At 38.0% G+C, this 18,856-nt stretch overlaps 1 protein-coding gene across 5 annotated transcripts in view; it reads right to left on the reverse strand.

The window, feature by feature from the left end:
• The window catches only part of RFTN2 (raftlin family member 2), a 33,216-nt gene that overhangs the window by 2,120 nt on the left and 12,240 nt on the right, over positions 1–18,856 (reverse strand). For 4 of the 5 annotated variants that reach the window (XM_064433955.1, XM_064433954.1, XM_064433953.1 and 1 more), the window contains 5 exons: positions 16,799–16,999; positions 14,437–14,558; positions 13,235–13,338; positions 7,602–7,680; positions 144–4,130 (listed from right to left, as the gene is read on the reverse strand). In XM_064433955.1, the coding sequence (XP_064290025.1) occupies positions 3,861–4,130; positions 7,602–7,680; positions 13,235–13,338; positions 14,437–14,558; positions 16,799–16,999 (776 nt within the window). In that variant the 3' untranslated portion in view covers positions 144–3,860. Of the gene's footprint in view, positions 1–143; positions 4,131–7,601; positions 7,681–13,234; positions 13,339–14,436; positions 14,559–16,798; positions 17,000–18,856 lie in introns of those variants that run through there. The other variant, XM_064433952.1, reaches the window with a different exon arrangement.

Consider the following 18,856-nt stretch of genomic DNA (forward strand, 5'->3'; position numbering starts at 1 on the left):
TCTAACCCAGTTAATGTCAGTGTGAGACAAACACCATAACTGGGAACTGATTTGCTAAGTATTTCTAATGGTGAGAACATTCCTATATGAACTATAGAAAAGATCTGAACCTGTACAAAAAGAAAATATTTTACAGACCAAAAACAAGTGAAGCAACCATTTATTGCAGTTGACCAGTATGTAAATAAACTGTTCTGACAGTTATAAGCAAAGTACAAAATATTTAACTGTGGACAGTTTCTTCCTGTTTGTAAACATTAGAAAACTATTTCCTCTCCAAACAATTTAAGCATCAGGAAGTATAAACAGTCTTTTGCAGAGCTTCATGATCATGGCTGCCTTCTGTTCTTTCTAATAGTTGCAGAGCATTTCTGTTGTCACAATGAGGAAAGGGCTCTCCCTACTACATTTCAAACACCCAGGTTTCTGGCTGAAGTCTTGTTATTGACTACAGAAAGTGTACTTACTGTTTTTTTTCAGAGAATTCTTCTGATTTACAAAGCTGCTTTACTTAGTGGACAGTATTGGTCCCACCAGTAAAGGCAAACCTTAATGCTCTGGTTTGTGCCAGACAGGTGATGAGGATCTGAAATCAAATCTATACCCAAAATGCACCCTCCCTTTTTCACTCATCCAAGTAAGGTAAGAGTTGTCTCTCAGAATTTTTTTACAAGGATCAAACCAGAAGATTTTCCATAACTCGTTTTAGAAGCATTTTCAATGTTTTCAGTTTCAGCATCCAAGCCTTAGGAAGACGAGTGGGGAAGTGCATGAAGTCAGAAAATTCTTGCACTGTCTTCACACAGGCTGAGCAAACAGCTTGCCCTGACTGCCAAAAGCAAACAAGTCAGATAAATATTTCTACAGCACAGGAAACTTGGATTCTATGAGACAAATGACATTAAAAAAACCCAGCTGTCCTTAACAATCCAGGAACTGCTGAGTGGGTTCAGTGGAAACAATTTAGCACAGTTATACTGCATTAAAAAGACAGAAAGGAATCCAGAGGTTTGCAGCATTGTCAACAGCTGTGAGATTCAGGAGCAAGGACTAAAGCATAGTCAAAACTGAGGGCTACTGAAAAAGAATATGGCTTTATTTCATTTTGAAAGAAGCCTTTCATGCTGGAAGTGATGATGTTCTAGTGTACCTGTGGACATCCAGGGCATACTCAATTTCCACCCTAGTTCCAAAACAGTCTCTCTTGTGTACATCCCATTAATTGTAAGGAGAATATTTATCTTAGAAAGATATTATTTGAATTTTCTGCCCTTTCAACAGGTGATATGGAAAGATCTCAGTTAAAATTGAAGTAATTTTTATCCAAAGAATGCATTCTAGAAAGAGTAACTGCATTAAATGTACTACTTTATACTTCGTAACTTAATTAAATACTTACAGCTCAGTTTTGGTTTAGGGTTCACTAATGTTAACTATCTTAAGCAAGGATCTTGCTTTATAAAAGGTTATTTCTGTGACAGACTTTAAAAGCTCTAACTAGAACTATTCAGAACTGGAGTTCTGGACCAATTTTTGCCCATTTTACAGATTGGATTTGTATGGGGAATGACCAATGGTTAAAACTGCACACACACATGTTTTGGATAACTCATTAAAAGAAGTAGAGCAACATATTCTAAGTTGCATGAGACCAGCTGTTACTCCATTTTTAATATGCTAGAGTTACCTGGCTTTCTGCCAGGGATAGCTGTAACTTGTACTTGCATACTTCTTCTCCATCTGTGTTCCATGGAGGAGATCCCTGCTGCCTGTGAGCATGGCCAGTGCCCCCCGAGAAGTGCCACAAGAGAAAGCAGCACTTGGGCAGGCTCTGCAGGGACACCCAGCCCAGCACTCTCCCTGTCAGCAGAGGGATCTTCCTCCTACAGTGCCCCTCACAGGGAGTGAACACCAGGCTCACGCCCCACATCCCTGAGCTCGAGATGCTGGTGGGAAAGCTGGGACAAGAGCCTTTGCCAGAAGGGGTTCCTCACTGTACCTCCTATTGGAGGTGCTCCCATCACTCCCCACAGCATGCAATGGGAAAAAAGTTGAATCTCCTGTAGATTTTTTTTGGAAGAAAACCTCCCATCCTGCTACAAACAGTTAAGAGTTGCTCTTCCAAAGAAAAAAATAAGCAAGCCTGCCAGTAAGAATTTCTTAAGTTGCTCAGGAAGCAGCTCCAAAGCAGTATTATTTCAAGCTCCCCCTATGCCAATTATGTCAGTAGAATGAGTTTTCCCCCTACACCCCCTGCCCTACATTTTTCTTTTCCCTTGCATGAATTACTTTTGCTTACTGAAATAAGCAGCCATGTTGTTTTTGCACAGCTCTGAGACTTCAGCTGAACCTCCACTATCCTGGCCATCTCCTGGGGTGCCTCTCTGGAGTTAATTGTTGGTGTTCCAGTCACTGCATTAATCTGCCCACTGCATTTAGTGCCAGCATCCACCACTGTGGATCAGGCAGAGTCCCACAGCAGCTGGTGGGATGCCATCCATGGGGAATGAGGTGTTGTCGGTAAATGATTAATGGCATCTAGGTTTGCAACACAACACACAGAGACAGGTACCAAAATCCCTGGGTGATGTGTGTACTGTACTGCACACATTGAGAGTGAAGTTATGAATACATTTGCTCAGTTCTGACTTTTGACCAAATTATTATACACTAGCTTAGAGATGATGAGCATTTACAATTTTTTTTCTTCTAGAACTAAATTAAAACTGCACATTGTAGTTATAATCACATTTACCTTCTGAAGATGCATTTTTATTCAGCTTCTCCTATGTAAAATAGTTTCCAGACAGCAGCATAAAAGCAGTTGCTGGTTGTTCCTCTCCCCACAGCATTAACCTCCCTTAATGCAAGCAGCTCCTCCCCACAGTAAGGATGGAAGCACAGCAACTTGATCTTTTCCTCTGAACATCAAGTCTGGTATTGGATGCAGCTCAATGCACTTTATCCAGTGTGAGATACATTTAGCTGAGACATTTTTATATATACATCCATCTAATACTGCCTATGAAGTTTAGCCTACATCTTCCTCCTATGCATTAGCAGCATCACACTGCCTCAATGCTTCCTAGGGAGCTTCTCAAACGAATTGTTTACAGACTGCAAGTTACCTTTCAGGGGATGAGCAGTTCTTAATTTCCACTCACAAGGACATTATGAACACATCATTATAATACAAGTTATAAGCTCCTGGCTTACATGTACAAGGAACCCTGTGAAAACTGCATAGGTGAAGTTATGTTCCAGGAACAAGTTACCTACCTACAGCCTCCTGAGTTCTTCTGTCCATACCAAGTCTGAATGCAGCTTACATTATTAACACTCTAGTGTAAGACTTGACATTTCTCTAGGCTTTTGAACTTGTGCAAGGCAAATAAAGTGAAAATTATATTAAAACTTAACAACAGCCAGACAGTTCATATTCCCCCACCAATATTTACAACATCCTTAAAAAATTCCAAACAACAAAACACCAAACAAATCCAAAAGCATTCCTCCAGCTTGTGGGAAGTTCTAAACATCCTCATTCCTTTCTCTCTCACACAATTCAAACTGTCACTGTTTTGCAGCTTTTGCTTCCTTGCTTGTCAAAAGCATTAACAAGTTAGCAGAGCACCCAAGTCACGTAGTTATACTATTACAGACAGACAGAAAAACAAATTATTTTGCAGTAGTATTATTACTACAGTAGGATTAACACAACACGGAAAATGCCAAAAATACAAAAAGAGTTTGGGAAGAGTCATAGGATTATACCAATGTATTTAAAGTAGTGTAGTTTTTTTTAAAAAACCCATTTGTGTGATTTATGTACATGTCCATTTGATGCAGTTACTTACTTATCACATACATGTGACCTGAGTGACTCCATCCTCCTGGTCAAATTGTCCATCATCCAGTTCCCTTAATACTCCATCACTGCTACTGAATCCTGGAAAGCCTCCATAATGGGAGGATCCCTCCTTGATCCAACATTGTTTAGAAGGAGATAGGTGAAACTCATCAGGTGGTTGTCCAGTTTCTACAGGGCAAAAAGTAGCTGTGTCTGATCCAACACTTCTGCTGGACACCCTGCCCTTTTCTTCCCCAGTCATTTGTCTTAAGGATTTCCTCTGAAAAACAAGAGAATATTGAAATGTTAGTTTATTTAGGGGAAAAACAATTGAGCCAAAAACTTTGCAATGGATCATGGATAGATTTAGTGTAGCTGCATTTTAATCACGAGTGCAATTCTCAAGAAACAAGAGATTGCCATTATCTGAGGAGGCAATTACCATTCCCATGGCAAATCTATGCAGATAGAAGTCAGTGGCTGCTCTTTACAGCCATTTGAAATGGGATTTACAGAGTCCTTGCACAGGAGGAACTCAGGATTAATACAGTATGACTCTAGTATTGGGACTGCCTGCTATCTTTGCTGTTGAAGTATGGTTGCCAATGTCAACAAGGAAAGTAAGCAGATCATGATTTCTGCAAACAGTAGATCTACCAGACTATGCTAAGGGTTCTCTGAGGCACAACAATAAATAAAAGGCTTATCTCACTTCAGCATCAGGAGCTACCCGAGTTCCTGAGATCTGTGATGATGCAGCACCTCCAGAGCCAATGTCAGTGCCTTGAGGCACACAGAGGAGCAGGGTCAGCAAGGCTGGAGTGCCCTGAGCCACCTGCCTGGAGCCCTGCTCTCAGCACCAGCACAGCTACAGCAGGAGATGGCTGCCAGGGGACACTGCCCTGCCCACAGAAGGAGCACATGCAGCTGAGAGGGAATCCAGCCTCAGCACAGAGCTGCATTTTAGTGCATGAAGGACACAGTGCAGACACTTGAAAAAACAAAACAAAACACTCCACAGACTTTTATTATGCTTTGGCAAGTTTGTGTCCCCCTTCTGTACATTGCTAAGCTTTTTCTCAAACCCTTTTGAAACAGTAAAAACAATGGCCTGTGTGGCTAAAGGAAACATATTTAGGAAAGCTGTTACAGGGAACATTGGGAAATTAAACAAGGGGAAACAGCATTGCCTCAGGAGAAACAGAAGGAAATAAGTTGTGCCTGGATGCCACAGAAAGAGGATGGAAAAGTTTGCTTAAGGGAAATAAAGAAAAAGAGAAGAGAAAAAATAACCCCCTCAAGCACTGCATGGTTCAATCTTGCATTTCATTCTCTGAACCCTTAGAAAAACAAATGGTATGTGACAAACAAAAAGTCCACAGAGACAATACAGCCCTTGTAACCCAAGAAGCTTTTGTACTATCACATAAATCATAAGCCAGGCCATAACTCATTACCCCACAAATACACAAGAAGGCAGAGAGAAGAGCTGTGAGGACATAACATACTCCATCCTCAGAAAAGAGACCCTGTGAGATTAAGAGACCAGGTAAAGGGGATTTAAGTTATGGTGAAAACCAACATAATTGGTAAAACAGAAGGAAAATGTGACTCTGCTAAATGTTTCAGCTTCAGCCCTAGTTTACCTATTTAGCCCAAGCTAAATGACCTCAGCATAATGAAATTTCTGTTAGAGAAGCAAAACATTCACTGGTACTGAAAACACATTTTGTTCAGATTTTAAACATGGAAATCCTGATGTAAGTGACTACAAATCAGCTATTTCTTGTTTACTTTGAGTATGTTTAATGCTCAAGTCAAACATTTCCAATTCCAACAAAATAAAACAACTACAAAACACATTTTATCTGTATACCCATGGCTGCTCATCACCCTACAGCAGGGTGAAAGAATTAAAACAGTGAGTACAGTGTTTCCTATTTTTAATTTACACCATGTCTCAAAGATTCATCAGTTCCTCAGACTGAATGTTTTTACAGAACTGGTTTGTGTTACATCTCTTGGCAGAACCCAACTTGTGACATACAGTTACACTGCCTTTTAAGAGGCACATAGTTAGAAGTGACATTATGCCTTACCAAGGTAAAAAGAATCAGGAGTTCATGCCCTTATTATATACAGAGTACTAAAGAAGAAGAAAAGCATCAGGAAAACCATCGTTTTATGGCTGTCATGATTTTGCTTTATATATTTACAGTGCTGCTATCAAAAATTGTGGTCCAAAACATACTTTCAGAAATTAAATAGGAAAAAAAGTAAAGGCTACAAAATCAGGCATGTGAGAGGAAGTCAAAAGGTTTTAAAGATAAAAGCTGGAGGTGCTTTTGACACAGTGGGTGGTTAGGGAAAAAATTCTACTGGCAGAATTTAGAAGAGGGTATGAATGGAGAGAGACAATGACACTGGCAAAGGAGACTACACAGAACACTGAAGAGCAAAAAAGCAGAAGCTCCAATTCTGAAAATGAAGAAATACATTATAGTGTACAAGAACTATCTGGGAATTGAGACAGTGGCAGAGACAAAAACAAACAGGACTTGAACTGTACATGTTGAAGGCAAGTTCTTCCAGGCATGGAAGTACTAATTATCAGGGGACACAGGGAGAAGGAAGTTAGGCTGGAGATAAGCAGAAGCCTGGAGAAGAACAAAAAAAGGAAGAGTATATTTTAGAAACACTAAACAAAGGAAAACACAGATGATGGCAACACACTGAACAGACAGTAAAAAAAGAAAACAGTAAAAAAAAACAAAACAGAGAAAGTTCAAACAGAAATGCAAGAAATTTGAAGACTTATGGAAGTAGTCATACAAATAGAGAAAGAAACAGCTAGGTATCACTGCCATATCATTATATGCCATGAATGAGTTTGTGAAGTTACCACTCCACTGCTGGACACAAGTGAAAACATTGACAGTTTTCCTAACTACTTAAGGGTATCACAGGAAGGACATGTTGAATAGAGAAAGGCTGATCAGCCACTGAAAACATGAAAGAACCAAAAATGAAAACCCATCACAGTAGGTCAAAAGACCTGGCAAAGGAAAGCCCATCAGGAGTTCACCCTCCTCTGGCCACAGCAGAATTGACTGCAGCAGTGTGCTGGTTCAGTAATTGTTGTGACACTGACTTTGAGCAGAATGTGGAGACTGTCAGTCACTTAATCCTCAAAGCACTTGATACAACCTCCACTCCAAAGGGACAGGGAGCTGTTGAGGTTCAGCTGCAGGAGTTTTAAAGTCTCTATCTCTGTCACACATTTTCATGCAACAACAGCCCTTCACCCTGATAACTGCAGGTTACAGTATCCCTTAGAGCATAGCTCAACACTCCTTTCTTCTAAAAATGTGAAAGTAGATGTTTTGAAGGTCAAAATAGTTTTGTGTTTCATGTGCAAGAGATACAGGATTTTGATCAGACTCCCTAAAGACTTCCACGGAAATACAGCACAGCCAAACACATGCACCTGAGACACAGTAATTCCTTAGCACAAAACAGGTTTTTAGCCTGCTCATGCTTTTCTCTTATGGCTTAAGAGATAACAGCTGAGGAAAAAAAATAATGTGTTCCAGTTGCAAAAAACATCCATGAACTTGAACTTGTTTGTAGGTAAACTGTGTTCTTGCCAGTTCTTTCCCCTGTCAATTCTGAAGTCTAGTTTGTTTCTGTATCTTACCGTTATGTGAAGCACTAGTTTTTAAAATATTAATACCACAAATATGTTACTCACCTCTGGTGTCTGGGCAGCAGAACTCCACATAACAGGTCTCTGAAGAAAAATGACTTGCTTTGTGGCCAGATTTCCTTCACTAAAATTTAAAGAAAATAGTTTCCATGTTTTAAAGGCAATAATTGTCACTAACCTATTCAAAATCAACTTCAGGGTTGGTGTAAGTTCACGACTGAGAAGAGGACAGACTACAGAGTATTATCCAGTTTATTAATTCCTCAATGGTTCTATAATGATATTTTTTAAAAAACAGAAGCATGGAACTAGGTTAAGGTGATGCACATGAAAATATGGACAGACCAGTCATGGTAATACAAATTACTCAAGTTACTTAACATGTGTGCTTTTGAAAGTTTAAATATCAGAGCTCCTACTTTTAATCAAAGTTTGCACATTTATGTCTGAAGCAAATCTTCACAAGCCTTTTTTAACTTAGTCTTCACAGTTAAATATACAGCAACATAATATTGATATCACAATCTTAATAGATCCATAGCTTCAGCAAATCTCTCAATACTTTGTGGTATGAAGCTTGGAAATTAACATTCTTTACTGCTAAATAAAAGTTGTAAGATGTCATCTAATTGACACAGCAGGCTAAGCTTGCTGCCTCACCACCTATGGATAAAGGGTTTCAGCTGAGTTTTAATAAGCTTTGCATCAAGAATGAGATGAATGACACCAGGTGTTTTGTACGAGGGAGGTACCAGCATAGGCAGAACAAGAGAGTATTTTGGTAAGAAAAATAAAGAAGGGAGGGAAAAAAAAGAGCAACTTCAGTCCTGGAACTTTTACAGATGCTAATACTGTTATTGTGGGCAAAGCAAAGGTGGGGTTTTGTTGGTTGATTGGGTCCCCCCCTGAATGGGAATACTTGTAGAAAAATAAACAAGATTAGTGAAGTTGCTCCCCAGACCATATATTACTGATACGATATTTCATCAGCATTACACCCCCTTAGTAGTGGTGATAAATACATCCTCTAAGTTTTAATGTACTTCCATTACCTTTCCACCAGAAATACATGTCATCACATTGACAGGATATATAATACAAACCCAAAGCCCATGTCACTGGAAGTGAAACAATTTCAAGACAAGAACTCCAGAAAAAGAAGATTTTAAAAATTCCTGTTTTCTTCAAAATATCAGATACTACATTTTTATAAGCTCTTCTTCCCCCAGCTGCTTCTGGGCAGTACTCAATAAGATCTTTAAGCATATGAAGGCAAAACACTGAAACTGTTTGGCCAAAGGGTGCCTACAGATTTTAAGAGTGCACTAAATGAAAGTAGCAAAATAGAAACACCAAAGAGATGGCAGTTCATTTGAAATATTTATGATTTTACCTATTCTATCAGTCATAAAACCATGTTATTATGCATACCATTACAAGGAACTACTAAAACAATGTAAACTTTTACTTCAGCATGGATATGTCACAAGGTTAACCACCACACACAAGAAGTCAAGGCAACTGATGCATGTTTCACACCTGAAAATTATTTTGTATTTAACACCAGGGACTGGCTCCAAGAAAAACCAGGGATTAGAACTGTTCCTATGAGCTCAGAAGAGTTTGTTATCAGCCATCCCTCAGTAAAGCTTCTGGAAGTAAGCTCTGAGAAAGTTCACAAACCAGTACTATTCTCAGCATAAACAGCCACTCAGATCAATAGTTGGTGATGATGGATTTGTGATTCTGTTTGGACCCTCACAATCTTTTTTTCAGTCTGGCTCAAATCAGGTCACGGCATATCTTTGCATTTTGTTCTCTTTCTTGGATGAGAACAGAGAACTAAAACTCCAGCTTGTGGGAAAAACAAAAAAGCAGGAGAACAAATTCATTTGTTTCCTTAAGCCTAACAAGGTTTCCTGTTCTAAGAGTCCCTACCTCACTATTCATTAAAAGAAACAATGTTTAGATTTTGTGTCATTACAAGGAAATCTGCAATCCTGCAACCTTATTCCACTTGGCTAGGTATTTCTCTGTGCCTCAGTTATGTCTCTCTTGATCGACTGAAAAATGTCTCTTCCAAGCAACGAGGCTGAGCACAGTCTCTGGCATGGGGAAGAGCCTAAGGCTTATTTTGTAACAGTGTCTGCATTCCTGCAGAGAAAAGAAAAAAACCCAAACACTGAGCTACAGCTTGTACAAATTCTACTAGAACAGAAAAAGGACATGATGGTGAGTAGACAAGAAGTAAATTAACAAATTTCTAAGTCTGACCTTATTAAAATGCCGCACACGACAAAGCAGCTATGAGCTTAATTCACAAAGAACTCAATGACAGTGGGATTTCCACAGAATTTAAATGAGAAAAAGTGCTTAGAGCAAGGGAAGCTCCACAGTTTCCCTCACATTTCTACATTCCCTCTTTGCCTCATAAGTCAGGGCATTTTGAAAATCTAGATTAAGTGCTGGGCCAGGATAAATGAATAACCATAAAGTCAGTGTTTTTGCAGTGCACTGCCCACAGTCTGCCCTGGCCATTTTCAGGGACTACAGTAATCAGGGATGGGAAATAAAGGTCACTGCAGAGTAAGGCTGCTGAAGCCTTTTTCCTGTCTCTTCTTTTAAGAGTGATGAAGAGCAACAGAGACTCTTTTGTTGGAACACCAGCAATTTGTTTGTCTGCTTATGCTGTATGGGCAAAACTGTGTCCCCTTACACATCTATATTCAAGTCCTCCAAAACACCATGAGGCTACAAGCTCAGTAGTACTGCCAATGGCTCTGGTTTTTACAGATCCATTTTTTTAATGCATGGATATTGAATGTACAAAGCACTTAGAACAGATGTTAGACAAGATTTTCTGAAAATGACCAAAGGGAATAAGATAAATTATTTTCAAGTATTGGGTGTGGGTTTTTGTGAGGTTTTTTTTTGTGTGTTTTCATTTCTCAAAAAAACATAACTTTGGATAGCATCTTGACTTTCAGTTTTAAGACAGACACCAGCCTGGGATATTAAGTGTCCTGGCTCCAAGGATGTATTAAATGAAAAATTTAAAAAGCCTTAAAAGTAATTCTAGTTTTCAATACAAACATGTACGAACTTGTACAAACTCATGGTACTACCATACTAAAAACTGGAGTAGCAGTAATTTACAAGCAAATACTCACAGAAGATCTGACATGAGGGAAAGTTTTGCAATAAATTAGGAGAAAAGGAAGACAGAATAAAGGAAAATACTATCATGAGTAAAAATAGGGATAATAGATAAGATTTTCTTTAAATACTATGCACAAATTCTATTTTAAAAATAAACATGAAAACATTTTATCAGATCATCCCAAGTTGTTGCTTATTTTGTTTCTTCAGTGTTTCTGAAACCTCTTAATATTCAGGCTGGGTTTTGAGGTCAGAGTTTTGAGTCTGGGGAAAAAAACAGCTGCTGAGCAGCATAAAGTGTCCTTCTTTATTAAGACTTTTGCATTCCTAGGATAACCCAGCACCACCACAGTAATGGCATCTTTCATAGCAGACACACAGTAACCATGCAGGAATTTCTTCTCCTCTTTAAATACCAACATCAATGCCTAAAAATAGTAGTTATCAATCACTACTCAGCCTATCAGAACAGGAAGACATTAATTTTCTGATTCTCATGAATTCTCAATCCCTAATTAGGAATTCTTGCTCAGAAGCTTCTCCCCTTTTTTAAAGCAAACTGAATTGCTGTATATGAGATCTACTACAGGCATACAGAACATGATTCTTCCTATTTCTTCCAAGAGTAACTCAAACTACAATGGGATAACAAGCATTAGACAATTCATACAGACTCCTACTCAACCATTTAGGCCAGAAAACAAATGGTTTTTATTAGGCTGAGTTACTCTAGTGTGGACACAAAATGAATCCAGTTTCGGATTTTGCCAGGACACAACCCCTTTAGCATGGGCACTGCTATCAATGCTCTGGCTGTTCCACATCTGGGGTACAGCACTGCTTAAGACCCAAATATCTTCCTGGTACGTTCTCACTGATTCAAGGGACAGCCCCAGCCTAATCAATCTGTTCATGCTTCCTACAGCACTGCATCCTAATTTTTTTCCCCTTACAGCACTTAGCCTCTTTTAGTCGGCCCTGCCTTGGCTCTGTGATCTCTGAGGTACAAACCAGCACCATTTGATGTGCTGCAAGCACAGGCTGACACTTCCAGTGTCACCCAGCAGCTGCTCAGGACATTCCTGACCCTGCTGTCCAAACCCGTGGGGGTGGGCTCAGTTACATTGCTTGTGGGACACAAAAGGTTGGAAGTTAAATATTCTCTCATCCTATGACTCAGAACACACCATGACTACTAAAATCTCCTTCTCATTCTTCAAAGATTATACCCAGATCCTGAAGACTTACTCTCAAGCTCTAAGATTTGGCCAAAATTTCAGCTGTTTATGAAAACCAGGCCTGGTAGCTCATATAGCCAATAAGTCACCATGTTCAAAGCTAATACACTTAGGCTACAAAATTATTGAAGACATTAAAGGATAACCGTTTGTTTCATATTCTGGAAACTGCTGCTTCTTCCAGAGGAAAGCAAAACAGACTCTTAAAAAAAAAGGCAACAGAACCTATATTACCATATTTTACCACAGCTTTTCTTGTGTTTGCATTTAATCAGTTGATTAAAATCAGCCATTAGAAAAAACACTGCCAAAAAACCCCAACACCTATTTCCTAATCACAAAAGCCTCCTTCTTATATTGGATGAGTTGATTTAATTATGTCAAATGACTTAAGCAGAACTCTACTTTCTTGCAACAGTTTTCTTAGAATCTTTCATGCACATCTCTTTCAAGCTGTCTTGATTTAACACAGTGAGGTCTGGGATCCAGTTGCTAATGAGCCCTAAGCCCTGCCTCAGTACCTTGGCTTGTTTTTGAAGTTTGGCAATCTAATGGGTGAGAATTAAAAAAAAAAAAGATGAGAGAAGAGAGGTATTAAGAACGCTTGGTCTAGGTGTTGTATCTTTTGGGAAGGGGTTATTTAAGAATAAAAAGAAAAAGAAAAAAGCAAGCCTGGAACCTGATGAGGAATCCAGGTCTGCAATTTAGCTCTTCTTACAGAGGAAAGAGGAGAAAAGAGTCCCATCAATCCTCTAAATAAGCATTACAGATAGAGACCTGAAATCCAGTAGTCTGGTATTATGTTTGAGTTGAACCATAATGTCTATATTAGAGAAGAGAAAGAGCCCAAAACCTTGCTGGATTAGCACATTGTCTGCCCTAATTTGCAACAAACTCTCCATGACTGTCTTGTGACAACATGACTTTTTCCATGGTCTATATCAGTCATTCACCAAGGTCATAAACTAGTAAAACATTTCAACACTTGTTTCTAGTTGAAACCTGTTTGCTGTGGAGTGGGTATGTGATAAGTTTCTTAAATAAAATCTTTCATGTTTGGATTTACACAATGTATTTTAAATTTAGAATTAGACTCATTGAAATCAGTAGTCCTAAGAAGAGATGGCAAAGCACTCCATGAAAACGCTACTTACATCTCAAACTTTACATACATTTAACAACACCAGCATTTTTCTTCCTTTTACATTTAAGTATGCAAGTAATTATTTGATAATTCTCAGACACACACACCCAAAATGCTGTAAGCAAGAGTTTGGGTACCTGTCATGTCGTACAATTGGTGTAGGCAGGACACAGGTCAGGAGCCATCCAAACTCAGCCAGTGTGTGCAGTAAAGGTCCATAATCTGTTTTAATTTCACACCCCTACATTAATAATTATAAAAAGTAGTAAAGAGACTCTGTACAGGTTATATTTGCATTTCTACACAATTACAACACCTCCCCTCTCACTTTTAATGAGCTAATCCTTTGAGATGACATCAAGCTGTTGTTTGATGGAGATTCATTATTTCAAACTGAAAACAACTTGAAAAGTTCAAAACTACAAAATCCATGGCAAACAGAATTTATTAACATTAGGCATGAGCCCTGGCTCATCAAGACATAATTGAAAGCACATCTCACTCATTAAACTTGTCACTTTGCTAAATTAATGCCTAAAACTTTTTAAGCATCATAATTAGTTGTCTCAATTGACATCTTTACAGTTTTTACTCCACGTGTGAAAAATAAGCATCTTATTTAGCTACATTCTTAAGGTTTTGATGGTGGTCTTTTTTTTTTAAATATACAAGTTTTTAGTTTGATGCTAGTTTTTTTCACACTTGTAAATGTATTTATTATTGGATATTTCAAAAGTAAGAAAATCCAACAACAACTGATCTCAGATGTCATTCATACAAATAAACATAAAATATTAGAATATTTCTAAAGAGTAATTTAAGTAATTTTATTGCTGTAACCTACTACAGCAGTAGATGTCAATTTATTAGGAAACCCAAGTATTTCATAATTAGCAGTAAAATTTTCATAAAAATATATATCTGAATATCATATTGAATTAATTCACTATCAATTTTATCTTGTTGTTTTTCTAGTTCTAGCTAATTTCTCTTTCTTTTTTAAAAAACACTTCACACTATCAATGTGACCTGCACTGGCTGAAATTGCACCTAAATTAGTCTGAAACACACACGAAAATCCCTCGAGATGTTTTCTTTGGTAGTTGTATTTGTTGGTATGAGCATTTACAAATGTCAGGCCACATATTTCTTTTATGCACATTTACCAATGCCCACAAATCTGATCTCATTTTATCATTTGGGGCTTTAGTAAAGCCCATGCAGGTGACTTCAGGGAACCATCCTGAATGTCTATGGAACACTGGTACCAGCATCCTAAAGCAAAAAACAAAGAAAAATACCAGTAGGAAATAGCACTGCTAAATCATCACCTATTTACCTCAATGACTGTCCATTGTTCAACAACTATTGCATCATTTCCTTTCCTGTTAGAACCTGGAACCCCAGCACCTTCTTCTTCATAGATAAATAATCCTTCTAAAGATTTGGGCAAATAATCCCCTGTGAACATAAACATAAGCATTAAGTTTTAGGTTGCTAGATTACAAGATGTTTCTTTCTCACTGAACAGTCCTCTAAAATAAAATTAAATAACTCAGCAAACTGAATTTTGTGATTATTTATGAAGTGTGCAAGTAAACTTACTATTAAAATCCCTTTTTTCTATACAAATTGAACTATGAACAACTGTCTTAAAAGCATTAACCCCTTGATACTCCAGTATGAGTTCCAGTTTCTTGTATTCAACATATTCATTGCAGAGGATGGGCACAACACTTTTTTCCTCAATATTGTCATCCTGACAAGACACGTGGCTTTTGGTGTGGTGGGAGAGAGCACAAAAATGAGTGAACCATCAAGTGTAAAGCTCAACTACAGCCACTTAAACACAGAAATGGCCACAGGAAGAGCCTGAAGCAAGCAATTGTAGGAGGATTCCTGATGGGAAGGAAGTTTCAGAGCACAGCTCCCTGACTCACATGTCAAAGCCCGGTAGCATCCGTTTGGCCCAAACTAAAGCTGTGCATCAAATATCCGTTCAGTTTCTGGTTTTGCTTCTCCTAACAGCCTTTGGGAAGCTCCTTTTGTGGAGATTTACCTTGACAGCTGACTAACAAACTAAATTGGTACAGCAAAATCATGTACTCCTCAAAATATCAGCATTAAATCCACTCCAACACTGGATGAGGCATGTGATTACCTGGGTATTAAAGATGGGGAGTCATTCATGCAGAGAGGAGCAGACAGCTCTCTCTGTGGGGAATGGGGAGACTGTAAAACTGTTGTTGGATAACAGCTGCAAAGATTAACTTCAACAGCTGCAAAACCACCCTTCAGTGAACTGTAACAGATCTCCAGAGAGTTCTTTTCCAGCTCTAAAAAAACTCTATAATGAAAACTACAAGTCTGAATTCTCACCTCTCCCCCACCAAAGGAAATTTGGTCATTTCACTGACTTCAATAAATAGGAGTAACAGTTTCAGAGTAGAAAAGATGACTGCTACAAACTGTGGCATTAAGACTGTTCATGTGCACAAAATATACAGTTTGAGAGGGACTTGCTGCCAAATTCCATCAGAAGTAAATCTACGTTGATGAGCTTATGTGCTTCTGAGTCACTAAATTTACTGCAGAGCTACAGAAACAGTGATTCACACTCAAAACCGTGGAGAGCAACGAAAACTGAAGAGTTGTCATTACTGCCAGATTTTTGTTTTTGAAAAATCATAATTTAAATTGCAAAGATCTTGTGTTTTGCAGGTTTTTTTCTTAATTTAAGGTCTTCAATAATACAAGAGTGCATATTGTTTTAAATCAAAATTATCAGAAAAAAGGATAAGGCATAGTAAATACTGCAACTGCTCAAACTGACAGTAATTTTACCCTCCTCACATAATTAATGTAAAAAGCAGACAAAATTACTTATGAAAGGCACTTTAATACATTACTAATTATCTATTGCATTTGTTAATCATCCTGAGCATTAAAAAACTGTTTAAGGTGCCTGGAATCTTTTCAACTAACATTTGACAAGACTTTTCTCTACTGCAACCCTGTATTTTGCTTACACTGCAATAATTAATTCTGAAGGAACATCAAGTTGCAACTTAGTACAAGTAAGACAGGTACAAATGCAACCAAAGCATCACCTTAGTGAAGTATACAGTGTAGGTTTGCTATCAAACAACATTTGTTGTTTGATAATCATCTCAGTTTGTATTGGTCTGTACTCCTAACTCTAGGGTACTACAATTTTCTTCACTTTTTTTCCAAGTAATTGCACAACAGTAGTCACTACTATTTTTTGCACCTTTTTAACTTCTGCCTTTCAGACAAATCCAGTTCAAATGGAAATGAATCTCCCAATTACACATCTTACCAGCAACACAGTTCAAGTGTTCTAAACACTTATCATCCCATTGTATTTTCCTTCAAAAAGCACAAACCAAACCAGAAGAACTAGCACAAGAGATTTATTTTTTTATAAAGCTACTCTAGTTTGCTGCTTTGGAAACTGTCAATTTGATAAAACAAAGCAAAAATTTCAGTTACTTAGTCTATTATGAATTTGTGGAATCTGATATCTGAAAGGGAGTAATTTATCTTTATTACAGATCCATATGGACATACTCACATATATATCCTCCCATCAAGAAGCAAAATATAATCATAATTTTTTCAAGTTACATAATTCTATGTAAACAAGCAAAAGCTTCCCAATAGACTGGGACACTACTCACCTTTAGAAGTTTCCCAGTGTACAAAAGAATCAACTAAGGCCAATCCTTGTTTATAATAAAATGTAGTTAGTTCTAGCCAGTCTGCTTCCAGTGTACTAACAACTGGCCCCTTTCTTGTTACTTTCATAGACAAAACACCTTCATGGTAGGTCCAGCAGGTAGAATCATCATCAAAAACATTGAAGACTGTATAGAGCTTGTCTAAGGAGAGAAAAAGGAAGAATGACTCTCAAACACAGTGTTCCAAAATTTGCAATATTACTAATCTCATATTTCTAAGCAACAGTTTTAATAATTGTTTCTTAATGTTGCTCTGCTTAAGACCTAAACTCCCTCAGGAGAAGGTGTGAGGGGAGGTACACTTTGGGATATGAGGAAAATGTGAACTTATTACAGCTGGGCTGTCACTGAATTCTTCAGGTAGTGGAGGTCTGCATAAAGAAAACATACAAGGACTAAGAAAAAACAGTGGAAACAGCCTTCATCGCTGCCACTTGTGGAACTTCTGGCTACAAATATTTGCAACTATAAAAACAAAAGACAATTTTCTAAGCTTGCAAATGTAAGCAATGCCTTGCTCTGACTTTAACCCGTTATTCTCTGAAGTCCCAGTGTAAGTTGTTAGTTGTTTACTGGGATTTTCCCATAGTAACTGATGATCAGTGGAAGTTAAGGATACAAAACCAACATATCCTCAAATTTGTTTTCTGTCTAGGTATTAATACAGTGCTGTAACAAAACCAGTCACAAACAAGCACAAGTTATGAAATCCTAACTATGTGAGTGTTTTCCACAAATACACTTGTGTGCCACTGGTGTAGAGAAGTAACACAAAGCAGTTGCCCAGAAATATTCTCAGACTGCCTAATACTGCTGGGCAGCCTAAATCAATGCAAACTAACCTCTAAATATCAAAGATTTTGCACTGTCAAAACAAAGGAATTTGCTTAGATGACCCCAGTTAAGAAGTCAGTCTCTCTAGGCTCCAGAAACAGAAATTTCCAAAATAGGATTGGTACTCTAAGTAATCTGAACCAATATCTGGAAGAATCCCTCTCTGCTTTCAGAAGTGTTACTAAACCCACTGCAGGTGATATCAGGTGCCTAGAATAAGGGAGATTCAGAACAAATTCAGTACGAGATAATTCTTTATACAGTTTTACTGCTTTCACAGGTGCTTACATCGGAATAGATATGTTTATCCTGACAAACCTTAATTTCTTTTACCATATATTCTACAGAAAAAGGAAATTGTTTCCCAATACAACTATTCAATTCCTCACATCTACCAGAAACTTACCTCTGCAAGCAATGTATTACAGCCAAAATTCAATAAAGTAGATCAAAAAGCAACATAACAGTAAAAATTCATACTTACAATCCCCAAATCTAGAACTTGGACACAATTTTTTGCCTCTTTTGAGCAGAGGGAAATGGAAGTGGCACACTGCCATAGCAGTATATACCTACACACATGTAAGACTGCCTTGGAAATTTACATCAGTATTTTTCAAAATGATGGTTACATAAAATATACACCAAGAAAGGTGATTAAGTTTCCAGAAGTTTTATCTTATGAACTCCAGTGAATTTCCATTTGACTGGTGTAGAGAAGCCTGGCATGTCCTTGCCAAAGCTTTTTGAAGTTTCCTGAGAACACTGCATGTAGGGGATGTACTGGCTGCTGATCTACCTGGTCACACCAGCCTGCACAAACAGTGCTCCTGAACAGAACCTCGTTTTCCACTTCTTACAGGAACGCTAATATATAGCAAACCCACTATTTCAAGCTGTAAAAAACCAGTTAAGCTTTACCAGATTATGCTATAAAGGCTCACTTGTAGAAAAACTGCTTTTACTCAAGTGTTAAAAATAAGAGGGAAATTGATTATCTCTGTGCTTAGAGTCATTGTTCTCACAGCCTACAAAGTGGAGAGGCTGCTTTAACAGGAAAGTGAAAAGGTTGCTTTTGAGAGCAATTAAAACATGTCTGGCTCATCAGGGAATGCAGCCTGACAAGAAAGTTTCATGATGCCTGCTTTCCACACAATTCTGTCC

Source organism: Passer domesticus, chromosome 10 (assembly GCF_036417665.1).
Source record: "Passer domesticus isolate bPasDom1 chromosome 10, bPasDom1.hap1, whole genome shotgun sequence".
Taxonomy (NCBI): Eukaryota; Metazoa; Chordata; class Aves; order Passeriformes; family Passeridae; genus Passer; species Passer domesticus.